We start from the raw sequence: 27,718 nt of genomic DNA on the forward strand, positions 1-27,718 counted from the left end.
TGGTGGCCAGTGGGGCGGAAGGCTCGTGGCCTGGATGTAGCCCGGCGAGGGGGGGCTTCAGTCGGCTGTCCTTTGGGGCAATGTCGGGGGGGAGGGTTGGCTGAGGCTTGGGACTCACCGGGATGTGGGGGAGCAGGGCGAGGTGGGGAGAGGGGACGTGGGGGTGGGGAGGTCAGGACGGGCAGATGCCCCCAGCAGCTCAGGGTCCAGGATATAAATCTCGTCCTGCGCGATCTCGGTCACGTAGTTGAGGTGTTCCTACGGGGTTGGGGGGGAAGGTTGGGCCGAGGGTCAGGGCCCTGCAGGGCGGCCGATGTGGGGTGCAGGGGGATGCCAGGCCAGCAGACCTGGAGAAGCCACGGCCGTGAGGTGGAGCAATGTTGGGGTAGCCAGGCCTGTAGCAGCCCCCACCCCACCCCACCCCCTCCTCTCCCTTCCTGCCCCAGATCCCCTGACCTCATACAGGGGGCCCCCAGCTTGCAGCCCCTTCCCACAGCTAAGCCTTTACTGGGTGCCCCGGCCACTGACCCAAAGCACCTTTCCTTCAGTGTCAGGCTGGAAGATGCCTGTGCTTTGAGGCTCCCCACAAGCCAACCCCAAGTGCCCAGCTCCCTGCCGTCAGCACCATCCCTGTGCACTGCCCATCGGCAGACACAGGTGTGTCCGGCTGTGCAGGATGGCCAAGCAGGACAGGTGACACGGGGCCCCGGAGCCGGCAGTTTTTGGAGCAGACCTCGAGTGCTTACCTGGGCCCTGTCGATTCTGTAGAAGCGGCTGGCAGTGGTGGCTGTGGGGAGAGGGCTGGCTGAGGAAGATGGCCCCCTGTCCAGGCCCAGGTTTCCAGCCACCCCACCCAGGATTGCCAAGGGATGGGGTGGGACCCAGGACGGGATCCGGCCCTTAGGGGGCCACTGACCATCGAGGAAGCACCACTTGGGGGACAGTTTCTGGCACATCGGGGCCTTGGCTCCAGCACCTTCGGGCTCCTGGCAAGAGAGGCAGAGGCCAGGGCTGGAGGCCACTAGAACCTGGGCCGGCGGGGGCCCCGTGGGCAGGCCCTGGCCCCACCCCTCACCTGCCGGAGCCTCTCGATGTGAGCACGGCACAGCTCCAGGTCGCTGTCTCCCGGGACCACCACAGTGCCCAGCGGCACGGCTGCAGGGCAGGGCGGCCGTCAGCAGCGGGCTGCACCCCAGCCCGGGCCCCGCTCCTCAGCGACCCCTCCCCACTCCGCCTGCCACTCACAAGCCTCTTTGAGCTGCTCCTTGTCGTAGTGCAGGGCCTCGTAGTCGTGCATGCTGACCCTGCTCACCTGGACTCGCAGCTGCTCTGGCACCGGCTGCTGGCTGCAGGCAGGGGGACCACGTGGCGCTTGGCAAGGGCCCTGCCCAAGCTGCCGGTCCCCGCCAGGCATCACACCACGTACTGCCCCTCGCCCCAGCTGCCCTGGGGTACTGTTAGCCTCCTTCCCAGAGGAAAAAACTGAGGCCAGGGATGGGCAGAGTCTCTGGGGCCCAGGGCATGTGGGCGGCGGGGGGGGGACATACTCGCTGTGCAGGGGCGCAGCGCTCCGCCGCTTGGCCTTCTGCACCATGGTGGCCTGGTTGCGCAGGGCGATTCGGATGCGGGAGGCTGCAAGCTTGCAGGGCTCGCCGTCCACCTGCACTGGGATGGCTTTGGACGTGGTGAGCAGCACCTCTCGGCACTGCGTCAGCCGCTCGCCGTGCCCACCCACCTGCAGCGCGGCCTGTGGGCACGAAAGACTCAGGGTCAGGGGCTGGCAGGACCACAGGCTTTCCTTTTCCCAGGCTGGAGAACAAAGTGAGTAATCCCCCACCTGACGGAGAGCAGAGGGTGAGACCCCAGCCAGAGAAAGGAGGTGAGGGTGAATTCTCCAGTTCTGGCCAATGAAAAGGAATTTGGTGACCCTCTTCTGTTATTTTTTTTTCTCTTTTTTATATTTATCTGGTTGTTTCAGATCTCAGTTTTGTCACGCAGGCTTAGTTGCCCTGAGGCATGTGGGAACTTAGGGACCCCCAAAGGGATCAAACTCATGTCCCCTGCATTGCAAGGTGGATTCTTAACCACTGGACCACCAGGGAAGGCATCCCCCTTCCGTCTCGGGGCCAGGGCCAGGGGCAAGGCAGGCCTAGGGCTCCAGGTGGGCCCCCTGCTGGCTTACTCACCAGGGAGGTCATGGTAAAGCCGATGACCTCGAGGTAGCCATCGTCGTGCCGCTGGGGCTCGAAGTCGTGGTGCTCCCCAGGGTGGCCCCAGGGCATGGTGCCTGCGCAGTACCTGGAGGGGAGAGCACCGCCACGGGCTTCAGAGGACGGGTGTGCAAGACAGGGGCAGCAGGGCCCACCCAGCGCCACCCCCTCCTCACCTGGGGATGTTCAAGAAAACAATGCACTGGGGTTTCAGGTCCTGAATCTTGGGGGTCAGGTCAGTCCCATCACACTGCAGGCAGGAACAGGCGGACGGGGTTGAGAGCATATGTGCCCAGAGGGTCTCTCTCCCGCCAGACCCACCCACCCTGCCTGTGGGCACAGCCCGCTCACCACCACGCGGATGTGCTTGGCCAAGTCCTTGGAGCTGCCCATCAGGAAGTCGGAGAAGGCTGTCTGTGGGAGACAGAGGGCATCACCACCTGTGGGTGACAGGGCATGTCCTGCCCGCTGCCACACAGGGGTCCTGAGGCCTGGTGGACACGGGTGGGCGTGGCAACGGCTGGGCACGGCGGCAGGCCTCGGACTCACTCACCCCGGCATAGAACATCTTATTCCGGAAGCGGCTGTTGAACTTCTCCGGGTTGGCCTCTGGGTGGTGACAAGAAATAGGGGACAGTCAGCTGCTCTGAGCCTGTTGGGGCTTTCCAAGCTGGGCTCGGGCGGGAGGGCTGACGACGGATGAAAGCCTTGTACTGGCAGGGGAGAGGTCTGGCCATCTTGGGGCCCCTCCTGGGTTCCCCACCACCCAGGAGCCGCAGGCGGCCTCCTCAGCAAAGACGTGCCCACCTCGAGACTCGTGAAACTCCAGGGTGACGTGGGCATCAAAGCCCAGGCTGAAGTAGTTGTTGAAGACATCCAGAGGCAGCTGGAGGAAGGCCAAGGGACAGGCATGAGGGGCTCCCATTTGTACCCCGCCCCTCCCCACAGCCACCTCTGCAGAAAGGGGGCCTCGGACCGGCCTTCTCAGCTCCTGGGGAGCCCTGCTGAGCGCCTGCCCACCAAAGCAGCCTGTGCCTGGCTGGCTTTTCTTCCCAGGCCTCACCCCGCCGACGACCCTCCTCCCTGACGGGCCTCACGTGCGCCAGGACCTGGCTCTGGGCGCTGCTGAGAACCAGTGGTGCCTGGTTGTAGCAGGTGCTTAGTAAGATGTGCCGAGAGGCTGCAGACAACTCTCTCATGAGCTGAGGACCACCATTCCCTCTTCCCGAAGAGAGGCCGAAGTCTGGTGACACGAAGACTTGCCCCAGATCCCAGACACCCCCGGCTCTACCCCCCACTGTTGACCCACCCGGTCGGTGGCCCCCTCGTCTCGCTCTTCAGGCCCTGCCTCGGGGTTGGGCTCTGCACGGAGGTCCCAGCGGTCCAGCTGCACCACGTTGCCCTCCTCCACGTGAGACAGGATCTTGGACACAGGCTCGTCGGTGTAGCCCTGGAGGCAGGGGGTGGGGGGTGGGAACTGAGCTCCTCTGGGGTCTGAGCCTCCCACAGCACCCCACCCCCCCATCCCCAGCTCCCTGCCCCATCTGCGGGCGCTCACCCCGCCCCAGTTGAGGGTGCGGGCCAAGTCATTGCCAGTGCCCAGAGGCAGGATGGCTACTGGTGGCGGCGGCTTCAAGCGCAGCTGGTCCAGCGTGGAAAGGATCCAGCCGACCTGGAGGGGCAGGGCAGAGCAGGCCAGGTGGGCATGGGCCGGGTCAGAGCGGGCCAGGTCGGACAGGGTCGGGGGCAGGAGGACTCACCGTGCCGTCGCCCCCGCAGGCCAGGATCCGCAGGTTGTGCACCCGGCGATACATCTCCAGCCTGGGGTCAGAGGGCGGGAACGGAGTCAGAGGGGTCAGGGTCCCTGAGCTGTGGCCCGAGAGCACGCCAGGCCAGCCCTCTCCACCACCCCCGCAGAGCCCTGGAAGGTACTTACGCCTCCCTGGGACCCCCCTGGCTCAGGTCAAAGACTTGCCGGGGATTCAGATACCAGAGGAAGGACTGGATGATCTTGGCGCCCTGCGGGAAACCAGGAGCCGACAGGGAAGTGGGGAGGCATCAGGGGTGGGGGGCTGAGGTGGGGAAGCCTGTGGGCCCAGGAAGAGGCAAGAGGCGGAGACAGAAAGCGACTTTCTCCGAATCCCAGGGAAAGAGGAATGGGGCCGAAGCAGACCTGGGAATACCTGCTGGGGGGAGGAGCTGAGCTAGACCCCACCCCTCCCCCAAGGCTCGCAGGGGAGACTGGAGGCCGTGCGCACCTGGTTGCCCCCACTCTTGGGGTTCACGAACACCAGCAGGGGCTTCATGAGGGGAGACGGAGTAGGCCTGATGATGAAGGGTCTCCAGCGGCCCTCCTTGGAGACAGAGAGAGCCCGTAAGGCTGGCTCCCGCCCTGGGGGACCCTCACCCTGTCCTCCATGCCCCGGGTGCCCCCGTGAGTATCACCGCAGGGTCAAACCTCACAGTGGGCCTCGCCCCAGAGGAGGACCTGACCCCTCCCCCTGCTCGGGGGCCCCAGAGCCCAGACTGATCCAGCGATGGCCGCATCATGAGCTCCAAGGGGGGCGGGCCTCCGTGTCCCAAGAAACAGGCCCCCCTCTCCTGTTCCCCTCCGGCTGCCCACCTGGTCCCCGGTCTAACCTCAGGCCCTTTCTTGCTAGACTTCCTCTTGAAGGATGCTCTCTTTTTCTTCTTGCTGGCTTTGAGGGTGTTCTGCGAGGGAAGTGGGGGTGTGGGTGACAAGGTGGTTGGAGCTGGGGTGGCCGGCAGACCCTGGGGGTCGCGGGGGTTGCGGTTTCCTGGCGCAGGTGCGACTCACCTGGGGCCTGCGGGCCCGGAGGATCCAGGTAGGGGGGATGACCACGGCGGCGTGGACCCCCAGGGAGCACGGCTCCTCGATCTGCTGCAGCATGAAGCAGGACACCTTGCTGTGGTACTGCAGGGGCAGGGCGGCGGGGGGCGTGGCTGAGCTGGGCTCGCGAGACCTGCAGCCCGCGCCCCGCGCAGCCCTGGGGGACAGCCAGCGGCAGGGGAGTGGCACTCACTGCTTGCTTGCACCAGGAGCAGCTGATGGCCACGATCTCCTTGCTGTGGAAGGTGAACTTCTGCTGGAAGCCCTAGGGGGCAGAGGGTGCTGAGGGTCCCCGGGGCTGGGCCCAGAGCAGCAGGCCCAGCCCCTTCCTGCCGCCAACGTCTCTCCACCCAGGCAACTGAGCACTCTTTCTTTTTTTTAAAGAAAAGAACTATAAAAGGAGTCCCTCGAGTCACGGGGGCTGAGCCAGGCTGGGTCTCTCAAGTTAACTGCACCATCTGCTGGAAAGGGGTCCATAGATAACTCCTGCCTAACTCCAGTCCCTCCTTCCCAACCCAGGCTCTCAAAGCTCTGTGCAGTAACCATCACAGTCATTCCCTGTTTGTCCTACACAGGTTTATCGCAGGGCCTACTGTGCTGGATGTGCTGGACACTCAGGGTGGACGGAGGGAGGAGGGACAAGGCCCCTAGATCTCTCAGAGCCTGAACTTACTGGGGGGTGGGTGGAGGGGACAAGACAGGTCAGTGAAACCTGGGCTGCTATGGGCCGTGCTCACACCCGGCAGGCCCTCAACGTGCATCGGCTGAGTTAGCGAGGGAAAAAGCCTCCATGCTTCTCGAAGGGGTTGCTCACAGCTTCTGAGCGGTCCAGACACACTGCTCTCCCGCTCTGCCCAGGGACCTGGGGGTTCTGGGATTGAGTGGGTGTGGCAGCCAGAGAGTGGGCCCATGACTCTGCCTGCGGTCAGGGGCAGACGGGCCACACGTGGCGGTGCGGGGCCGCCAGGACCAGGGCCAGCTTGCTCAGGCGCAGCCTCACCTTCCCGCAGTGCCGACACTTGCCGTCCTGGCGCCGCCGGTGTACCCAGTGGTGCCGCACGAAGGTTGGCTGGCGGAGGAGAGGAGCGGCACCGGGCTGAGCGATGGGCAGAAGCCCGGCAACGCTCTGGAGTCACTGCCGAAGGTCCCGCTCGGGAAACCCGGGGCCCTGACCACCCCCGGCACTTACCTCACGGACGTTCCTGGAGCCCGATTCACGGAAGGATGGCTTACAGCGGAAATTTATCTGTGAAACATGCAGTGACCGCCGAAACGTCAGAACCGCCCTTCATGGGGTCAGGCACGTGGCTACCCCCTTCAGAAGGTGTCACTGGGGAGGCATCCCCACAAAGGAGGGAGAGGCCCCCCGGCATCCTGGGAACCCTGAGAACACCAGACACCTCTTCTCAGAGGCCCTCCGGCATCCCTCCTCCTCTCCACTAGCCAGAAGGAAGCTCCCTTCCGCTGCCCAGTCTTCTGGGATGAGGGAGACAGCAAGTTCTGTATCCGTCTTCCCCGCTAAAATGGCAGCAGGGCTGACCCATCCTGTACTCTTCCTTGCTCTCCAGCTCTCCCAACTTAGGCACCTGCAGATAACCCAGTCCATGCTTGTGGACTGGTCCCTGGAGACCGTCAGCCCATTTGTGGAGCCCTGGTTTATCACCTTAGGGGCTGGTGTGACGGATCTACAGGACCTAGGGCTACAGGCGTCTCTCTTTTCCTCAGGGCCCCTGCTTCAGCCCTAGGAAAACTGTAGGGAAACTGCACTGTATGAGATGAAGAGTAGGGGAAGCCGTCTGCGTCAGCCTCGTTCAAACCATCCCTAGTCCTACAGGATTTCTCTTACACTGGCCTCGGCTTCTGCTGGTGGGGAGTCCCGCGGGGCCATGGCAGCCTCCCAATCCATAGGCCTGGACCCACTCACCCAGCTGTCCTTCTCCCTCCCTCCCTAGAAGCGCCGGGCCCAGATGCGCCCCTAGCTGCAGCCGCTCCGTGGACAACGGTCCCTGGGAAAAGGTCTTTACAGCCGCACCATGGAGGGAACAGAGCCGGGCTTCAGGGCCCACACAGGACTGGCCCAGACAGAGCTGAGGTACGAAGGCTCAGCGCCTTCTAACTATTAGTTTGGGAACTGATAAAATGGCATCTCAGCCAGCATTCGTGACTTTGTACAGTAACAGTCTTATGAGCCTCGCTCTGTGCCAGGCTTGTTCTGGGCAGCGGGACGCAGCAGCAAATGAAGGGGGAGCCGGGATGCAGATGCAGGCCCTGCAGCCCCTGGGTCCTTGGCTTTTTCACCACTACACACACTGAGGCACCCCTGGCCAGTGGTGTCTGTGTGACGTGAACACGCGTGTACAGAGACCCGTGTAGGAGTGCCGTCAGGGCTTCAGCACCCCGAGGGGGAGGGGCAGGAAAGCCTGAACAGCCACGCTCACCTTCTCGAGCTGCTCGATGCAGGGCGTGTGGACCACAATCTTGCAGGCCGCACACTTTCTCCGGGACACTGATTTCTGCTGCGGGAAACAGAAGGTCCCTGAGGCATCGGGTAACCCGGGCCCGGGTGCCACCCCACGCCTGCCCCAGCACAGCTGCGCTGGGAGAGCACTGTCGAGCCCCGTCCTGGCTTCAGGACCCAGTCCCGTCCCTCTGGCTGTCGGGGGCAGCCCCCTGCAGGGCGGCTCAGGCAAGAGCCTCGCTCCCACCCTCCCCTGGGAGGGCAGGCCTACAGGGCTCGAGATCCGGCTCCACCACCAGGGGGCGGCGTGCTGCACCGCGCTCACTCACCAGCATCTTGGCGACGCAGTACTGCTCTCCGACGTAGCAGAAGTCCCCGGACACGTTGGTCTCGAACCAGATGTGTTCCCCATAGGTCGCCGACTCCTGGAGCACGGGACGAGCACGCTCGGCGCACGCCTGCTCTGCCCCCCTCCCCCTCTCCCAAGACAAACCTGCTCCAGCCCCCACAATCTACTTTGCTGTACCCTGTTTTCACCACTGTTGGCTTCAAGGCTTGGCCCGAACGTGGCCACCCTAGATCTGCCCTGACCCCACAGGTCCATGGGCTTCCCTTGCAGCCGCCCACAGGACTTCCGACCCCCAGCAGGGAGCTGGTCCCCACCGACCCCTCCCCGCTCCCGGCCACTCACACTCCAGTCCACGGTGCTCCGGATCTGCCGCTCAGGCTCGCTGCACGGGGCCCCGGGAGCAGGAGGAGGGGGTGCCAGGTGCTGGAGGCCCGACTTGGTGATGGCTTTCCTGCGGAGGAGGAGACAGCTGAGGCCTGCTGGGCGCGCAGCGCCTCTATTTCCTTCCCCTCGCCTGGGATCTCTGCCTTCACCTTGACCTCAACCCCGGCTCAAGGCAGGGAGGGCAGAGGAGGCCCCCCAGGACACCCACCCCCCGCTCCCCGGCTCTGAGAGGATCCCTGAGGAGACTAGACTCTCCTCGCTGCCCTGCTGGCTTCCGAGCCTGGCCCAGAGCTGCTGCCAAGCTGGGGACCCTCGGGCCAGCCCCCCGGAGGTCACACCACTGCCCTGCTGGCCGCAGCTATACCTACGCAAGCAGGGTACTCCAGGTCTGGGGTCCGGCTGACTTGCGCCGCAGGGCTACCTGGCGCCGGCGGGACAGCGGGCGCACGCGGGCGGGCATCCCGAGGCCGGCTGCAGTGCCCGAGGCTCTTCGGCCTCCTGGGCTGGGGTGCTGGCCCATGGGCCGCGGCTGGCTGAGGCGCCGGTAGTGACCGTGCAGGCCCCAGAGCCCGTGGTCTTTCACCACGTCTGCGGGCAGCAGGTGGGAGGAGGCCCGGCGCCGGCGCCAGCGCGGCACCGGCAGCAGGGGCAGCCCGCCGCGGGGCGGGGGCGGGGGTGGCCCTGGGCTCCCGGCGCCCTGCTGGGCGCTCGGTGCCGCGACCCTCACATCCTCCTCCTGCAAGCCCTCTTCCTCCTCCATGCCCACGAGCCCAGCCAACAGCAGGGGTGCCACCAGAAGCTGGGGCCCCACCACGGCCGGCTGCGGCTGGGTGGGCACCTCCTCCACGGCGAAGCGGGGATTGCAGGCGGGGGGCGCGGTGCTGGAGCGCCGGCGGCGGCCGGGGCGCGGGGCCGCCACCCCGCAGCCCAGGAGGCAGCCCTGGAGCTGCGCGCTGGAGCGCCGCCGCTGCACCAGCGAGGAGGAGGCCTGCCCCGCGGGCGATCGGCGCCGGGCCTTGCTCGTGGGCAGCCCCGCGCCGCTGGGCCACCGCGGCCCCTCCCCTGGGCCGGGCGCCTTCCGCTGGAAGTGTCTCTTAATGAAGGTCTCCATGGCAGGGGCAGGCGGGTGGCTGTTGGGCACAGAGACCGGGAGCGTCAGGAGCTGGGCATCCCAGCCCCAGGAGCCCAGTCTCAGCCTCTGCCCTTGGAGAAGGGACACTTGGGAGGAAATGGGGGTGTTCTGTGGCTTCTGAGCCCCTTAAACTGGGCGGGGTACGAGAAGACCCAGCAGGGAGCCCACACTCATCGCTGTTGGATGCCCTGGTACTCCCCAATTCCGCCCCCCTGCAGCCGCAGGAGCACTGCAGAGGAGGGGCTGCCAGTTACCCTTCTGGGTTCCCCTGTCCAGGCACCAAGATCCACAAAGCTCTGGCCTAAAGGACTTCCAAATCCCTTGCCTGAAGCTGATGGAAAGGAAAAGAAAGGAAGCTGGGAGCCTGGAGTCAACCTAGACAGACTGTGGGGCTGTTGTTGGCTGTTCAGCCTTGTGAGACTCTGCGACCCCATGGACTCCAGCACACCAGGCTTCCCTGTCCTTCATCATCTCCTGAAGCTTGCTCAAACTGATGTCCATTGAGTGGCTGATGCCATCCCACCATCTCATCCTGCCTTCTATCTTTTCCAGCATCAGGGTCTTTTCTAATGCGTCAGCTCTTTGCATCTCGTGGTCAAAGTGTTGGAGCTTCAGCTTCAGTATCACTCCTTCCAATGAATGTTCACGATTGATTTCCACAATTGATCACAGAAAACTAACCAAACTGATCACATGGATCACAGCCTTGTCTAGCTCAATGAAACTATAAGCCATGCCATGTGGGGCCACCTAAGGCGGATGGGTCATGGTAGAGAGTTCTGACCAAACGTGGTCCCCTGGGGAAGGGGGAATGTCAAACCACTTCAGTATTCTTGCCTTGAGAACTCCAGGCACAGTGTGAAAAGGCAAAAAGATAGGACACTGAGGGGCTGAGGGCAAGGTTTTTCCTCTCCTTGGGGAGGTTAGGCTTAGGTGTCCCTTGCCGGGACATGGCAGAAACCAAGCCACGGTAAGAGAATGAGGCTCTCTGAAAGGAAATTCGGCCCTGCCACGACCCCCAGACCTGAGGCCACGCTGAGAGCAGCCCCAGAAAGGGAGAGGGTCTGACATCTGCCTCACGGGTGGAAGGCCGCTTGGAGCTCACCCCACCCCCCTGCCTGAGAACCAGAGAGGCAGCTGCACAGGGCGGGGAGAGAAGCTACCAGAGCGCCTCTGGGCTCTGCGGGTGCTCCTGCTCTGAGGGGCTGACGGTAAGCACTTCCCAAGCCTCACCCTTCTGAAGAGGCCCAGGATGGACAACCCATGTGTGACAGTGCTGGACGATGTCTGAAAACCTTCGTCTGGCCACTGAGGGAGCCCGTGAACTGCACCTTGACCTGGGGGCCAAGACCCAAAGCCCCAATGCTCAGAATCCCAACACTAAGCTGCCTGGAGCACCATCCTGCAGGAGTCCCAGGGACCACGCTTGCTCAAGCCATCCTCCCTTGACCTGGTCTGAGCACGGGCTCCGATTCCTTCGCCGGCTCGCCTGCCCCATTGCCCCTCTACACAGGCCAAGGGGAGCACATGCACTCTTACCCGCTCCTAACAGTGGGGAAAGGGCACAGAGCCTGGTGTGCTTCAAGGGGGCCATGCCTGCAGAGCGCCCAAGGACACCTGTGTCCACCATCAGGTACTCTCCTGGGCTCTGGCGGCCACACGGAGGTCTGAGTCACAGCCACGGGACCCCTGCCTGGGGCTGACAGGAGAGACACTTCTGTCAGCTGCGGGCCTGAGAGCGTGGAGGAAGGGCTTGAGGAATCCGGGCTGGGCTGCGTGGCCAGCGCCTCCTCCTCCCACCTTGATTTGCTACTGCCCTGGTTGGCTTCCCTGGTTGCTTAGATGGTAAAGCCTGCAATGCGGGAAACCCAGGTTCGATCCCTGGGTCGGGAAGATACCCTGGAGAGGAAATGGCGACCCACTCTGGTACTCTTGCCTGGAAAATCCCATGGACAGAGGAGCCTGGTAGGTTACAGTCCATGGCGTTGCAAAGAGTCAGACATGACTGAGTGACTTCACTTCACTTGGGGGTCCGGGCAGGCAGCGTTAGGCCAGGGCCTTGGATAGGTGCAGGAGTACTGACATGGAGGCAGCCATGCCTGCAGAAGCCGTGCTGGGGGCTGCCGGGCTCCAGGGCTTGTTGCTTATGATCTGCCAGCCTCTGCAGGTGAGGGGGAGGAGGGCAGAAGAGCTCCTGGTTTCCTCCTAAAATCAGTGCCGTCCTGCCTGACATTTGCTGAGTGCCCACACACATCAGGCAGGATACTAAGTCCTTGGCAAACACGTGCACTGTTTTATAAACCACAGCACCCTAAAGAACAGACACGGTATCATGCATGGCTCCTGAGGAGAGACCGAGGAGATAACCAGCCCCAGGTGCACAGCTAGTCTGTGAGGAGCAGGCGCTGGAACCCACCTCGACCCGAGGGCAGAGCCTGGTCTGAGCTGGGACTAAGGTGCCATAACGGCAACAGCGGTGCATTTACCCATCACCCGCTACGTGACAAGCGTGCTCACTCACCATCTCCTTTGATCCTAGCTACCTCCCCCGAGGCAGGTTACAGAGAGGCGGAAACCAGCTTGAGACCAGGCCCAGGCTCCTGGGTCACACGGCTGGCCACGGGCAGGAGCGGGACCTGAACTCAGGTCCGCCTGACCCAGGGTCTGCGCTGCGCCCAGCAGGAGCCTGGAGGCCCAGCGGCCCGCTCCCGCCGGGACCCTGACTTTCCAGCACTGCCCCAGGGTGTCAGCTTTCCCCGCCCGCCTGGTCAGGCCGCCCTGTGACAGCTGCCCAGCCCGGAGGAGATTAGTCACCCGAACACACCGCCTGATGCGAGTGTCACCCACAAAACAAAAGGCCACAGTCACTGGGGGGGGAGGTGCGGCAGGCGCTCTGTGGGTGGACCCTTCCGCCTGCCCAGCCCCGCGCCTGCAACAAGAGAGGCTGGGGGTGCGGACAGGCCTTGCGGCTCACCTGCCTCAGGACACGGGGGCGACTTAGAGGGCCCCCCCCCGCGCCTGGGTCCCCGCTGGGCCCGGCCCAGGGGTCTCCCCAGCGGCCTGCTGGCGCGGTCACCACCAGCAGGGGCGGGCCGGGCCAGGCCAGGCCAGGCCAGCGCCGTGTGACCTCACGCAAAGCCGCTCCCTCTCGGGCCTCAGTTTCCTTGTTGGTTGGAGGAGGCCATCAGCTGGCTGATCTGACGGTTTATGACACGCTCTCCTCTAAGGCGACCGCACCTCTGTGCTCCGACACCCCCTCCCTCCCGGCCCAGGCTTCCTGTTCCTCTGGTCGCCATAGAAACCTCTGTCCTCTGGTCAGCAAAGGCCTGACTCCTGACTTCCTATCTCGGCCCAGGCCTCTCCTGGGTCTGCTCCCAGGCCCTGCCGGCTCTCAGGCCTGTCCCGGACTCTCCTCTGCCTGCGCCTGCAGCCTCTTCCCATGGCACGGCCCTGGGCGGCAGCTTCCTCTCACCTCACGCTCTGTCAGCTTCCACACACCACCCCCAGTACATGTAAAGGTCACCGGAGGAGGCCCCACAGGGTTCTGACACCGACAGCGGAGCAAAAACGGCTGCCCTCAGCCTCCTGGTCGGGGCCCGGCGGGGGAAGCCTGTCACACCCGAAGGGGATGGGCTGGGAAAGGACTCGGGGGCCCCGTCGATGTCCAGCCGGCTGCTAGGAGCCTGGGGAGGAGGACAAAGGGTGCTGTGGGCAGAAGGGCTTGGTGGCGGCTGGCCGGGCACCCTTGGTGCCTAGGCTCAGGCACCTGCCGGGGGCGATGGGCACAAGCGCCCCAGCTCCATCGGTTGCTGGGCAGAAAGGCCAGGACCCGATCGCCCAGTTAGACTGGCTCATGCCATCTTAGCTTCAAGCTTTGGAACCCTGTATCTGCCACTGCTTTCCTGGGCTGATCAACTAACCTTTTGGAGTCTCAATTTTCTCCTCTGCAAAACAGGGCTGAAACGACCTAGTCCAGAGGCTTTGACGTGACAGAGGTTCGGATGACATTAACGGTGCAAAGTACCTGATGACAGCCGGCAGAGAGGAGGGGCTTGGCAGGGCCTACATCCACAGCAGACACCTGGGCATGTGGGTCGTGCCACCTACTGGAGTCTGTCTCTGCTCCCAGGTGGCTCAGTGGTAAAGAACCCGCCACCAGAGCAGGAGATGTAAGAAACGTGGGTTCGATCCCTGGGTTGGGAAGATCTCCTGGAGCAGGGCATGGCAACCCACTCCAGTATTCTTGCCTGCGGAATCCCATGGATGGAGGAGCCTGGTGGACTACAGTCCCTGGGGTCGTCAAAAGCCAGATACAACTGGGCCTGCACGACGGCGCAGGTAGGAGCCAGAAAGGGAAGCGGGAGCAGCCAGGACGGCCACCACCCACCATACGAGGAACACAGCTAGGCAGCCTGGGCTGCGTGGGGGCCCTGCTCATGCTAGGACAGATGCCCTCTGCCCCGGCACCAGATCGGGCCTCCAGGGACTGCTCTCTGCCTCCCAGGGTGCTCGCACAGCCCACCCTGTGGGATTCAGCCAGAGCGCCCGTTCCACACCGCGTCCTGGTGAAGGCTGGCAACGGTGCCCAGAAGTCATCTCCAGCAGCCCCACAGCAGGGCCTGCGGGTCAGAAGCCGCCCTGGCGGCTCTGCTCCCATAGCGCCGAGGCTGAGGTCAAGGGAAGGGGGTGGGGACGGCTGGAAGTGGGGCCTGCCTGGAGGCTGCTGAGGCAGGGTGCCCAGGTCTCCACTCACTAAGGGGAGACTGCCAAAACCAAACCAAAGCAAACTTCACAGTGCGAGACGTGGGCCAGGGCTGCACGGTACGAGGGGCGACTAGGCCAGTCATGTTTACCACGACGGGGTCTGCCCCGGCTCGGGGACAGCAGCTCAGACCCCCATCCCTTCCCGCTCCCTTTCCATCAGCTCCAGGAGCCTGGTTTGGGGACAGTGGTGCCTGGGGGACCCTCCCCCCGCAGCCCCACCCCGACAGGTCCAAGAGGGTTAGGAAGCAGAAGGCAAGGGAGGGTTGAGGGAAGCCCCTTTGACCTGATCTGGAAGGCAGGGTGGCAGGCAGGAGGTGCCCTCAGGTGGCAGGCAGAGCAGGCGGGTGGGGGCCGGGGTCCCCGTGGGCAGGGGAGCCCTGCTGCAGAGCTGCAGCGCCAGCTCCAGCTGCTGGCCTCCGGCTGAGCAAGTCCTAGTTTGGAGAGCGAGCTGCTGAGGCTGCTCCTCTGCCCCCTCCCCCTCCCTACCCTCCTCCCCGCCCCCCCAGCCTGAGACAGCCGTTATGAAAATAACCCGATTGGTAACCGACTGCACTTCCTCTCCCAGCAGAGCAAGCAGGCAGCGGCTGCTGGGCGGGTGGCCGGGCGGGCACACAGGGGCACGAGCCTGGCTTCCCGGCTTCTCTTCCCAGCGTCCCCAGAGGCTGGCAGGGCAACAGCCCAAGAGCTTCCCCTCCAGCCAGCCTGGTCACAAGCACAGCCCCTGTCTTAGCTCCAGGAAGGCGAGGGGGCTGTGGGGGGGTTAGATGTGGTGGGGAGGTCACCCTACAGCCTCTAGCTCCCCGTGAACAGGTTTTTCCGGGGCCTGGGGAAAGCATCTGAGACAGCGAATCACCGGCCCCAGACAAAATAACCACAAAAACAAATATCTTGTGGAGTGTTTCACAACTTACAAAGCGCTTTTTCACAAGGATTACCAGACAGGAGGCTTGTAGCTCCCCCTGCGCAAGTGACATTTCAGTCCCAGCTGAACCACCAGGGCACCTGAGGCTTGAGGAGGCCCGTCATGCCCAGAGCTCAGAAGAGCTGATCCGGGCCTCCAGATCCCGGCTTTCACAGCCCTGCCAGGGGGCCTGTCAGGTCCAGAAGAAGCCAGTCCACGTTGCACCCACCCAGCCCAGCATGCCAACCCTCGGTTTACACTCCCAGCCCCCAGAATCTAGAGCACCAGCTCTCCAACATCCTGGTCCGAGGACCCTCTTATACTCTTACAAGTTACTGAAGATCCCCAAAAGGTGTTCTTTGAGAGTTACAGCTATTAACGTGGACCATATTAGCTTCCGTGGTGGCTAAGATGGTGGAGAATCTGCCTGCAATGCAGGAGACCTGGGTTGGATTCCTGGGTTGGGAAGATTCCCCTGGGGAAGAGAACGGCAACCCACTCCAGTATTCCGGCCTGGAGCATTTCATGGAGGCTACAGTCCAGGGGGTCACAGAGAGTGGGACATGACTGAGCAACTACCGCTTTCACTTTTTCGTATTAGAAATCAAAACTGAGAAATGTTTAAAATACTATCCATTTAAAATATATTAAAATACTATTTAAAAACAATAAGCCCAGTATGTTAATAAAAATAACACACTTTTATGGAAAATAAGCTCTATCTTCCAACACAAAAAAGTAGCAAGAAGACTGGCATGTTTTAATTTTGTAAATCTCTAATGTCTAGCTTATTAGAAGACATCTGGATCCTAATATCTGCCTCTGCAGGCAATCTGTTGTGATATGTTAATTTGGCCTCACCGTGACAAGTAATAAGAAAAGGAAAGAGGATTTTAATAGCCCTTTCAGGCAATTACAGATATTCTTCTCTGCTACTATACCAAAATATCACAAGTGGCAGCTTCTTAAAGGTTAGTGGCTATGTGGAATCTGAAATGTTATCAGTGAACTTTTCACTGGTCTATCTTGCATTTTGAATTTTGAAACATTAAGCACTGGTCACTGGAAAATACTGGTTTACTGATTTAGGCGGATCTCCAGATACTGGAACGAGGTTTCCAAAATTCTAATTTTCGCTGAGAAGCTGAAATTTTATCAACAGCAACAAACACTGTTTTTGAAGTGACAAGCTCACTGCATTCTTTTTTGAGAAAATGTCTGCTAAACATCCAAGTTTAAAGAGTTTTCATCTGTCAGGTGTCCTTTCAAGCTAAAATGGTGTTTCTTAAAAAAAAAAAAAAAAAGTGGCTAGTAGGGCCTGCGACTCAGTCATAACCGTGCTTTTCAAGATAACCATCAAAGTTCGGTTTGCAGCAAAAGTGCCTCATGTATATTCCACATTTCTTCACACAGTATTTTTTAAAATGTACACTCAAGGATCCAGGCTTTATAAAATCGATACACGGACGGCACTTTTCGGTGGTGTTGCCTGCGTGTGAGGAAAGCAGCGGCTGTGCGTTTGGGGTGGGGCTCCTGCCTGGCGTATGCCAAGCTTCCAGTGGCTTTACTGTTGCTTTGACACCATGTTTTCCACCACTGCTTCTACAGCATGAGTCCAGTATCAACGCTGTGGAAAGGACATGAACCAGGGCAGCTTGGAAAGTAACATCATGAAGATTGTTTTGGTCCCCACGATCCCCTGAAAGGGTCGAGGACACCCCCAGGAGCATACTTTGGGAAGCCCTGATTCAGGACGAATCCTAAGTCCAGCTAACCTAGCAAGCATGCCGCTGCAGCGCACCGGTAATGCAGCCTCCCATGCACCGACACAGCCCTTGCTTCCACCCAAGGCTGTTCTCTGCCCCCTTATCTGGCTGAGCTCGAGCCCACTGCTGTGTCCTGGCCGACGGCACACCTTCTGCCTGGAACACTGGTCTCCTTCCCCGCCCTGTATCATAATCCCACCTACTCGCAGCTGCCCCAGCCAACAGGGCATCACTCCCACTGATGACTCCATAGCGCCCATCCGGCTGCCCTGCCATGGGACCCCAGGAGGTCCTCACTCGCTCGGATCCGTCTGTCTCATTCCTCCCGCCCACCGGACAAGCCCCTGGCTGGGGGTCGGGAGAGGGCAGGGGCCAGGTCCAGTGCATCTGGGCATGCCCAGCGCAGCGCCTCGCAGCAAATGCAGTGCTCACCACTGATGAGCTGAGGAGGAAGGAACTGGGAATTCCGTCGGGGAGGGACCAGTTAAGGGAAGAGAAGGGCTTCCTCCACCTCAGGTACCGCACCCGAGGGCTGACCACAAGGGCCGGTTACTTCTCTTTGCTGGGCCCAGGCAGACGGTGGTAGCCTTTGTTTTTAGCAGCTGCCGCCCTCTCCTCTCCAGAGGACCCAGGCAGTGACAGTCAGGGCTCCTCTCCAGAAGCGGTGCCAGCACCCCCTCCACACCCTCCAAGATGAGACCTGGCCACAGGGTTTGGTGCCATGCAGTCACAAGGTGAGGAAGTGGGCGAGGGGTGGGGGGAAGAAGAGCGGCTGCCTCAGAGGTCGGGGGCCAGACCAGGACCCCAGCTCTGAGTTCCTTGCTGAACCATCCCCCGTCTCTCTCTCCTTCCATCCTGAGCACCCATCTCAGGGCCTGGCTCCTGGGAGGCCCTGGACAAAGGTTTGTGGAATTAATGCCTGACTCATTCCTCAGAGCCTCCCCTCCAAGCCATCCTCCTGCTGGCACCAGACTCCACCTTCCAGCGCCTGCCTATCTTTCGATGGCTCTCTACTGCCAGGGAATAGAAAGCAGACCTGGGTCTGGCCGTCAAGCGGCTTCTCAGCCTCCTCTCCCATTTCTCCTTCATACCTTTTATTTCACAAACACGCACCTCACTATGTACCAGACACGGTCCTAATGAGAGAAATGAAGCCGCTCAGTCGTGTCCGACTCTTTGTGACCCCATGGGCTGTAGCCTATCAGGCTCCTCTGTCCATGGGATTTTCCAGGCAAGAGTGCTGGAGTGGATTGCCATTTCCTTCTCCAGGGGATCTTCCCGATCCAGGAATCGAACCCGGGTCTCTCACATTGCAGGCAGACACTTTACCGTCTGAGCTACCAGGGAAGCCCACAGTCCTAAGTGTTTTACAAATACTCTTTCTTTTCACTTCATAAAAAGTAATATTATCTACATTTTACAGGCCAGAAAACTGAGGGACAGATTAAATACTTGCTTGTGATCACGCAGCCAGTCAGGGTTAGGGTTCCAACCCAGAAGCCTGCTCCGGGTTTACACTCTCAACCCCTCCCTCCACCTCTAGATGCTCCCGCCAGTCAGCGTGCAGGGGTCTCTTCCTGTCTGTTCGGGTGGCACTTGGCAGCCTCTCTGCCTGGGACACCCTTCCTTCCCTTCTGCTCCGTGAGCTCTCCTTCAGCTTTTCCCCTCTCCTCCTTTCAGAGCTGGCTCGGATACCAGCTCTGCCGGAAAGTTCTCCCCGACTTCCTCTCCCGGGGGTTAGCTGCTCCCACGCTGAGGCCCTTCCTTGGTTATTCTGGGCCACTGGCACTGGTTTACGACTCAGTGTCCCCCACCAGCCCACGTGCCCCCGTAACTGCATCCCCAGGGTCCAGAAGCGCCGGACGTGGTTGGAAGAGTGAATGGAGGGGACAGTGAACGGTCCAGGCGCAGCCTCGTGGGTCAGGCTGAGAGGGCAGGGTTCTGGGCCGGCACAGTATCCCAGTGGCTGGCCAGGTCCTGAGCCCTTTTCCTGCCAGCTGCTGCTGTGGGCTGAGCTAGTGTCTCAGAGGCACAGAGTGAAACTGATCCCCGATGGGGATGTCGATTCGCCTCTCTCTGCCTCTCTCCATGCGTTGCTGAGAAAGTTATGAAGCTCCTGCTGGCCCCCGCCTTCCTCTTCTCCTGTGACCGGTCCCTCCTGTTGCCTTCTCCTGTGTCTGCAGCAGGCTGTCACTCCCCATCTGCCAGGAGCAGCATTCCACTCTTTACCCCGCATTCAAAATTTAACTCCTCTGAAATCTCCTGACCATGCTGCTTCCGCCTCCTTCATCTATGAGAAGATCTTAGAATCAGCTGTCAGCCCCCTGGGCCCACTCTACCTCCCAGGCTTCCTGCACCCCATACAGAGTTGTTCTGTTGTTTTTTTTCCTGCACCTACAATCTCCCTGAGAGGTTACCAGGGTCAAAGGTCTTTTCTGAGGATTTGGACTCAAAAGGTCCAGATGTATTCTTCCTCTGATGGGCTATGCAACCTCAAGCCAAGTCTCTTACCCTGGCTGGGCCTCAACTTCCCCGAGAGATTAAGGGGGATAACACCATCTTGTCTTCCTCAGGGCACTACTGCAGACTTGAAAGAAAAAGTGTTCATGGTAACCCATTCCTCGGTTTGCCAAAACGTTAAAGACAGAAAGTAACTCCGGAGGCCTAAAACTCAGAACACCCACTCTGGAGCACCATTTGGTTACAACTGTCTAAGCGGATGCGGGTTCAATCCCTGGGTCGGGAAGATCCCTGGAGTAAATGGCAACGTGCTCCAGTATTCTTGCCTGGGAAATCCCACTGACAGAGGAGCCTGGTGGGCTATACAGTCCATGGGGTCACAGAGTCAAATGTGACTGGGCGACTAAACAACAGCAAATCAAAGCTGCAGACACACCGTGCAACCAAGCACGCCGGCGGACAGAACGCACAAGGGGCCGCGGACCAGCGCCATCTCTGGAGGATTACCTGCAATGGGAAAAAAGCTGCCAACGACCTAAATGTCCATCAACGGAAGACGGTAAATAAGCTGCTGGACAGTTACAAAAGGAACAGTATATGGCAATTAAAACAGGTTCACGCTAGAGCTCAGGTTTCAAGAGGGTTAAATCTCCAAAACAATATGGAGAGAAAAACCTGAATTCAGAATATATACGATATACCATTTTAACTCAAAAGGCAAAACCATACCAAACCGTACTATGTGTTGCTATGGGTGCATATACACGCGGGGAAAAATATCTTAAAACAGGCACGAGAGTCTAAATACCCCAATCAGGGCTGTGGTTTCCTCTGGGGAGGGAGACAGGGAGGACTTTGTCTCTGTCTACGGTATGTTGGTAAGATCTGGTCAAGCTAACTGGTAGGTGTTATTCTGTATACTTTCCTCGTGGCAAAATACTTAATGCTTTTAAAAAACATTTTTATAAATTTTTAAAAAGAGATTTTTTAGTATATATACATTTTTTAAGAAAAGACCCCCCTTAAAGGGAGAATAGCTCTTGGGGGCTGCCCGGGTCTGTCTTGCATGGACGGGTTTCGGCCGCGGCGTGGAACCCTGAGCATGCCTCACGCTGTCTCATAGTAGGAAGCCCATGTTGGTGGGGCCGGAAGAGAGGTCTCCCCTGGAAGGGGAGGGCAAGTGGGTGACAGGCTGTCAGTGGGGTGTCTGTGTAGGCCGGGGAGCAGGAACCAGCTTGCCCCCTTTCACAACCACCCCCGCTTCAGTAAAATGTCAGCAAGCTGGGGAAGGGGGGGCGGAGAGACAGGCAAGCTGTTAACCCGCGAGATGCTGGGGCGTGGGCGGTGCAGGCCCAGGCTCCTAGACAGCTATTTTGGCTCAGCCCTGGCAGGGGAGAGACCTCCGAGTGGGTGCTCAGAGTGGGCGCCCAGCCAGGCGCAAGCAAGGAGAGGTTCCAGAGTGGGGCGAGAGGGTTCGGGCCCCACCTCTCTTCAGACCTCTCCCCGGGAGGCCTGGTGCACTCTGCTCTCCTAGGCCACAGGCCACTCACTGACCACCCCCCAGAGCTCCTTTGAGTGTGTCCCTTGAGTCGTCTGTTCCCTGCGCTTTGAAGACCAGATGAAAGGCTGCAGGCTTGCTCCTCCACTCCGGATACAGCCAGGGAGCCACAGGACCTCCTGCTTACAAACCTGGTCTCCCCACCTCTGGGTCCGCCCGCCCCGGCCCGGCCTTGATCTCCCAGGAGCGAGGATCCTGGTGGCAGTTCTCCCGTGGGGCTGGGGCACAGACTACACGGAGGCCTTACTCCACTCCCACGCAGGACAAAGATCTCTCGCTTTCAAGAAGCCCTCAAACCCCTTCTTAGACTCTACCAGTTTGGTGTTGGGATAATAAAAGAATAGAAGTAGGGAGGGCCAGTACGTCCCAGGGCAGCCGGGTGTTTGGAGAGATACTTGGCTCTGGGCTCCAGCATAAACCGCGTGACCCTGGGCCACGAGCCCTGATGGCCTCTCTGAGCCGTGGGGTCTCGCATATAAAAGGGGAATGAAATCAACTACAAGGTTGTTGGGCAGATTACACGAAACGATGGACTTTCAAGCTTCTGGTAACTGTGAATCGCCGGAGAAGGATGAGCTAGCACATCCCTGGTGTCCAGGCTGTTGGGGGGGCGGGGGGGGGGTACGGGCGTGCTTGTCTCCTCAGCCCTCCCCGCTCCTCCAGGCCCCAGACCCTCAGGTCGCCTCAGACCTGCTCTCCGCCACTGAACCCTGCCTCTGGGGTCTCAGCTGAGGAAGGAAGCCAAAAAGACGGCAGGATGCGAGCTCCTCAGAGGCATCTGTGTGGTTGCTGCTCTGACGTGCCCCCTGCCACCTGAAACCACCTTCGCAGGCTCCTGCCTGTGAGACTGGAGTGCCAAGGGGGCCCTGGGCTGAGACTCCTGGGCGTGGAGAACCACACCACAGCCCTGCATGGGGCTGACACCTGAAGGGCCCCAGGGGCCCCACCCATGCGGAGGTTCAGAGGCAGAGGTTCGGTGGGGGCACCCCCCGGAAGTACACCCTGATCTTGCCCAGGATGAGGGAGACGCTGAGCCTGGATGCAGGCGCGGGGGGTTCCCCACAGGCCCACCGAAAGAATCACTCAGGTGGCAGCAGGGAGCAGGCGAGGGCGGGCAGGCCAGAAGGTGCCAGATTGAGGGTCTCTCAGAAAGCGGGGAGGCCTCCAGGATCCTGGCATGGGGTACAAAGTGACACGATCCTGAGGTCAGGGAATCAGCACTGGAGGCCCAGATGACCCCTCGCTAGCTGTGAGACCTCAGCCCGGCCACCGCCCTCGGCCTCGGTCTTCAGAGGCGGGGACGGGGGTCGGGTCAGGTGATGTGGAGGCTCGCGCCCAGCCTGCCTCCTGCCACCTCCTGCCCAGCTGCACCCTAGCAGCCAGAGTGTCAGCAGCAGGGGTCTGTGTGGGCCCACCCACAGGCCCGTGGCACCAGCGGAGGGCAGGAGAGGGGATGTCCCCATCTCGCCCGGCCCTCGGTGGTAGCTGTCGCCCCCTTGTGTCACTCTGGTGACACTGCAGGAAAAAGGTCCTCGGCTTGAGGACCCAGGAACCTGCTTGCCTTGGTCAGGGCCAGCGTGCCCACTCGCCTCCCCTTCTGCTCGAGGGGGTGACTGGTGGATCCTGGAGAGGGCTCCAAAAGCGGCAGAGGGCAGGCCTGGTTCTCCCTCTCCCAGGGCCACTCGGCCCTTCCACTGTCCTTGCCGAGGAGGACACCCACTCTTGTGCTCTCTTTTGCCAAGTGACACTCCCGGGCGGCTCTGCATCCTGGGATCTGACCTTTCCGGAGGACAGCATGTAGGAAAAAACGCGCCAAGAGCTGCCCACGCCCCTCCCCTGCCCGTTAAGCCAGAGCTGTGGGTGTGTGGCAGCAGGGGGAAGACCATAGGTGGCTCCCGCGCCCGGCCAGGCTGGCCCCCACTGGCACCCAGCGTTGAGTGGGGGAGTGGGCGGTCATGTGAGCAGTTCACATGCCAAGGCCCCTTCTTCTTCCCAAACCCAGGGGCCCTGGCTCACACCGGCCTCCCCTGGCCCCCAGGGCTGCTCCCAGAATTAGCCTAAGCAAGACAAACCACTCAGAGAGGCGCCTTTTGCACCCAGACAGCCGGGCGCCAAAGCCCAGGCTCCCACCTCTGAACGTGAGGCATCCCTCAACACGTCCCTTCCGACTGTTGCAAAACCAACCCCAACTGGGGCTGTTGCTGCTCAGGCCCCCTGGCGGGCAGCCTCCGCCATCTGGACTCCAGGTCTATGCTCACTGGGCCCCGTGTGTGGCATCACCTCTAAATGGGACCTATTGTCTCCGACTTGTCCCACAGGTGTGCTTCCTGCCCTCCGGGAACGAGTGACTTTAAGCAGGATAAAGGGCAGGGCGGGTACACCCCATGCTCGGGGCCCATGGGCTCTGAGGGCTGAGGCGCCTTCCGTCTAGACGGGTGAACGGCCAGGTAATTTCTGATGCCCCTGGGGTGCCAAACCAGTTAATCCACCAGCTGTGTGACCTGCCCAGGGTCAGGCTGCTGGCACAGGGCCAGAGGCTGGAGGGCGTCCTCTGGAGGTGAGCCCTGGAAGACGAGGAGGAGGCAGTTAAGCTTCCCTCCTGCTTCGACTGACCACCCCTCAGGCCAGGAGGCTGAAAGGTCAGGAGAGGAAAACCCAGATGCCCAGTAGGGCGGGGCCTGCACCTCCTCATAGGGAGAGGCTGAAGGTTCCTAGCAAGGACAGGAAGATGTGGAACGGAGCTGGGGAGGAGCTCAGCCATGTGTCTTCCTGGGCTAAATAAAAAAGGAGGCGTGGCACACCGCTCCCCAGCTTCCAGACGGTGAACCTGTGAGAAGCTGGTGTGAGAGGCTGCGGTGGGCTTTAAGGAAGATGCCAAAGAGGCTGCCAGGCGGAGACTGTCCTCCTCCTGACCACACCAGAGATGGTAAACACGCAGCCCATGTACCTTCGCTACCCCTCCCAAGCCCACAGCGGAGTATTAGTGGATTCCAGACCTCTACCACTGAGCCAAGATCCAAATGTTAGGGGATTCTAGACCTCCACCACTGAGCCAAGATCCAAATGCTAGTGGATTCCAGACCTCTACCATCGAGCCAAGATCCAAACGCAGAAGACTCAGCGCAGCATCTGCAGCTGCCACCAATCTACTCGCTATTCTCTCTCCCAGCCATGGTCTATTCGTGAAGCAGGACCCTCGGTCCCAAGGCCTGAAGTGTGTATGGGGGGGGTGGGGGCTGGTCATCACAGGGTGGAAGGCCCAATGAGCAGCAAGAGCTGGTCTGAGGATGAGCTCAGCGCCTGAGGAAAGATGGCGGACTGGGCTCAGCTGGGGGCACTGGGGAGTTTCACCTGAGGCTGGCAACCAGAAAGAGAGCAGGACCAGGCGATACTGTCAAAGAGGCAGTGCCACTGCCGGGCACTGTTCCCATTATCCGTCCCGCCCTGCTCCAGTCAAAGCAAGGGGACGGAGGTCAGCCCCGGGGGACATCTGACTCTCTGACTCCAGGCCTGCCAGGAGGAAGTCTTTGCCCCCGGCTGCCCTCCCCCTGACTCTACGAGATTTCCCAAACACATTCGTTTCTTTATGCCCGCTGCCCGAGCACAATGCTAGCAGGCAGGGACACTCCTGCCACGCTTCCAGAGGTGCTGCTGCAGGTTCTTCTCATTCACTAACCTATCAGATCGCTTACCATCCCCAGAGGGACGTAATATGATGGCTCTCAAACTTGGAAGCACTTTAGAAACACTTGGCAAGTTTTATAAAATGCCCAGCCCCACCTCCAGACCTGATGAGTCAGACATGCCCAGGTAAGAGCTAGGAATCTGTACTTCCTAAAGGTCCTGAGGTCACTGTGACGATCTGTTTGGTAGAGAGAAAAGGATGCGGGTTTTGGAATCAGACTAGAGTTCAAACTCTGTCTCTGACTCTTAAACTTGCTGTGTGACTCTGGGCAAACTACTTATCTCTTTGAGCCTGTGTTCCTCTCATCTATAAAAACGGGAGAAGTTAATACCCAGCCTGGTTATTTGAGAGACTGATGTAAAGGTACCGGCTGTCCTCCCGCTTCTTTTTCTCCCTCCTGAGGGGTCGCTGCTATGTGTGCAAGCCTGTGCCCTTCACGAGGGACACAGCCACAGGTCAGAAGAGCCCGGCACTTGGTGCCCTGTGGGCAGAGACAGGAAGCCTCTGGCGGAGCCCCCCCCCGCCCCCGCCCCCCGCCCCCGACGAGCCTGTGAACACTGGAGGCTACATCCTGCGGAGCTGGGTGTCAACTGCTCCCCCTTGCAGGGCTGTGGGTGACAAAACAGAGGCAGGAGTTGCTTTGTGCCCTTTCCCATTTGATGACACTGAAGCCTGCACCGTTTCCCAAGGGCCTGCGGAGGGAGCTCCATCTGCCCATGTGAGGATCCAGACCTGTGGGCTTGGCGACACAGTGCAGGGGCAAAGAGCAGGGCCCTGGTCAGGGCAGGGCAGCCAGAGGGCGCAGGTCTGCATCACAGGGACACAACCTGCACAGGAAAAAGCTGCCCGTGTTATTAGTGGGTGAGGTCACCCCTGGGGAAGGGGCAGGGCAAAGCTCGGGGCGTGGGGGGCCTCCAGTACCATGAAGCCTGGACAACTGAGGGCAAGTGAGCGTGAGGCCCTGGGCACACTCCAAGTGGTCAGAGTCCAATTTGAGTTGGCTCTGGGGTCCCGAGCTCATTGGCTGCAAGCTCCGGCCGCTGGAGAAGGCTAGGGTAAGCCAGGAGAAAACCCAGGGAGCCAGGTGGCAGTACTCATGGGGCTCCACCTCCTCTCACCTTACACCCGGACTGCAGGGGCAGGAAGCGGCTCCCAGGCCAACGCCAGCACACAGGCCCCAGGCCGCCTTCCACTCAATCTTTCCACACCCTCCCCCAGAGTCCTGGTCAAAGCCCTGTCACAGGCACAAGATGGTGACATTTGGCTGGGGGAGGGGGTGAGACCGAGCTTGAAAGAACCAGCACTCCATCCCCTTCCCAGCAGGACTAGATGGGGGTAGGGGGGCATGTGCCTACTCCCCAGCAGACGTTGTGGGCCTCCCTGCTAATTCAGAGCAGTGTAGAACAGGTGGTCAGACCACCCCCCACGCCCCACCCCAAAGAGCAGCTTAAAATGTCCAGCGATTAAACCGGCGACCAGGGCTGCGGGGACAGGCATGGGTCGTGACAGTACGATCCAGGAGGCCACGTTTTGCGGATGCCATGCAGCGCGGTGGCAGGCAACCCAGCCACCCGGAGTACCAGGGTGACGACGACGACGTGACTGCCCACCTCCCTGGGGCCAAGAGGCTCAGAGGGCACCCGGTTCCCAGCAGTGCCAAGAAAGGGGAGCGTGACTAGTCGTGGAGGCCCGACCCGCTGGTGCCAGGGGGTTAGGTGATTCCGCCTCTGCTGGAGAGCTAGAAGCCGCCCCTGTCTCAGTACCCGAGAAGGCGCGCTGAGTTGCGGGTGCCAGAGAATGACAACCCCCCCCGACCCAACCGGTGACAGACCCCGGACGCCGGGGGCGGAGCCCCCCATGCAGAGCCCAATGCCAAGACTGCCCGGATCGCCAGCGCGCGGGGACACCCTGCCCGGGTCAGCACCAGGTGGCCGAGGGATGCTTGCCGCCGCCGCCGCGCTCACCTGTGCCCGAAGAGCCGCAGCCCTGGGAAGCGCCGCTTGCTGAGACGCCGCGGCGCCTTGTCCGGCTCGGGACCCGCGTCGCGCTCGGAGCCGCTGGACGAGGCGGAGGCCGACTCGGAGTCGCTGCTCCGGGCCTCGGGGCTGCCGTCCCGCGGCTCCATCCGGCCCTAGCCCCGGCCGGCGGCGGGCCCGCGGGAGACGCCCATGCTGGGCCGGCGGCCGGGGCTCAGCACGCCGGCTCCTCAGCGCCCGCCTCGGCCATGGCGCGCGCTGACTCCGCCCGCCCCGCGCCGCGCGCCCCCGCGCCCCACGCCCAGGTGCCGGGGAAGCGACCGCCGCCGCTCCAGGAAGTGCCGCCAGCTGCGGCCGCAGGACCCCGCATAGCTGGCCGGGCCGCTGCCTGCCCCGCCGCCGAGCACGCCCCCTCGGTTACGCGGCGGCGCTCGGCCCGCCGCGCCCTCTGCCGGCGGCCCGCCGAGACGCAAGCCGCCTGGGCCGCCAGAAGGGCGGGGCGGGACGGAGAGGAGGGGGTGGGGCCGCAGAGGCCACGCCCACGAGCCCGAGCGGCTGCCCCGCCCACGAGCCCGAGCGGCTGCCCCGCCCACGAGCCCGAGCGGCTGCCCCGCCCACGAGCCCGAGCGGCTGCCCCGCCCACGAGCCCGAGCGGCTGCCCCGCCCACGAGCCCGAGCGGCTGCCCCGCCCACGAGCCCGAGCGGCTGCCCCGCCCACGAGCCCGAGCGGCTGCCCCGCCCACGAGCCCGAGCGGCTGCCCCGCCCACGAGCCCGAGCGGCTGCCCCGCCCACGAGCCCGAGCGGGTCCGCCGCCCGGATCCGATCTCCAGCTTGACACGCCCGCGCAGCGCGCGAAGCCGGACACGCGCAACCTTGTTTTCTTCCTCTCAGCCCTCGCTCCCCCCGCCCCCACCGGACCACCCACATGCTCACAAGCGAACACTCGCGAGGGGGCTGTCGCCCCCTCCCCTCCCACGTCTACAGGGAGTAGACGCCTCTCTCGCACACCCGGTGCCTGTCACGGCCGCTTAGGGCAGCTCCACCCCTACTCGCTCGGCTCTCCGAAATCACGCCCACGGGAACAAAAGTCACACGGCGCTCCCGGTACACACGGAAACAAACACGCCTCACACACGATTACGCTCACCCGTTACTCAGTCGAACACTTCCCACCCCCATTTTCTCACACTTAAGAGACTTTATACCAGGACCAAAGTGACTGA

The 27,718-nt window shown here is 61.5% G+C and overlaps 1 protein-coding gene across 8 annotated transcripts in view; it reads right to left on the bottom strand.

Annotated features, from left to right (window-relative positions):
* The window catches only part of DGKZ (diacylglycerol kinase zeta), a 44,998-nt gene that overhangs the window by 4,996 nt on the left and 12,284 nt on the right, over positions 1–27,718 (bottom strand). For 2 of the 8 annotated variants that reach the window (XM_018059162.1, XM_018059164.1), the window contains exons 2-25: positions 8,211–8,319; positions 7,849–7,944; positions 7,500–7,577; positions 6,251–6,307; positions 6,062–6,130; positions 5,255–5,326; positions 5,029–5,145; positions 4,851–4,922; positions 4,469–4,564; positions 4,147–4,229; positions 3,971–4,031; positions 3,769–3,882; positions 3,520–3,660; positions 3,018–3,096; positions 2,764–2,819; positions 2,562–2,624; positions 2,387–2,460; positions 2,187–2,298; positions 1,548–1,747; positions 1,246–1,346; positions 1,076–1,155; positions 917–986; positions 747–787; positions 119–258 (exon numbers count right to left, since the gene is read on the bottom strand). In XM_018059162.1, the coding sequence (XP_017914651.1) occupies positions 119–258; positions 747–787; positions 917–986; positions 1,076–1,155; positions 1,246–1,346; positions 1,548–1,747; positions 2,187–2,298; positions 2,387–2,460; positions 2,562–2,624; positions 2,764–2,819; positions 3,018–3,096; positions 3,520–3,660; positions 3,769–3,882; positions 3,971–4,031; positions 4,147–4,229; positions 4,469–4,564; positions 4,851–4,922; positions 5,029–5,145; positions 5,255–5,326; positions 6,062–6,130; positions 6,251–6,307; positions 7,500–7,577; positions 7,849–7,944; positions 8,211–8,319 (2,181 nt within the window). Of the gene's footprint in view, positions 1–118; positions 259–746; positions 788–916; positions 987–1,075; positions 1,156–1,245; positions 1,347–1,547; positions 1,748–2,186; positions 2,299–2,386; positions 2,461–2,561; positions 2,625–2,763; positions 2,820–3,017; positions 3,097–3,519; positions 3,661–3,768; positions 3,883–3,970; positions 4,032–4,146; positions 4,230–4,468; positions 4,565–4,850; positions 4,923–5,028; positions 5,146–5,254; positions 5,327–6,061; positions 6,131–6,250; positions 6,308–7,499; positions 7,578–7,848; positions 7,945–8,210; positions 8,320–8,616; positions 9,383–14,431; positions 14,602–26,482; positions 26,756–27,718 lie in introns of those variants that run through there. The other 6 variants (XM_018059161.1, XM_018059160.1, XM_018059167.1 and 3 more) reach the window with 6 other exon arrangements.

Source organism: Capra hircus, chromosome 15, assembly GCF_001704415.2.
Source record: "Capra hircus breed San Clemente chromosome 15, ASM170441v1, whole genome shotgun sequence".
NCBI lineage: Eukaryota > Metazoa > Chordata > Mammalia > Artiodactyla > Bovidae > Capra > Capra hircus.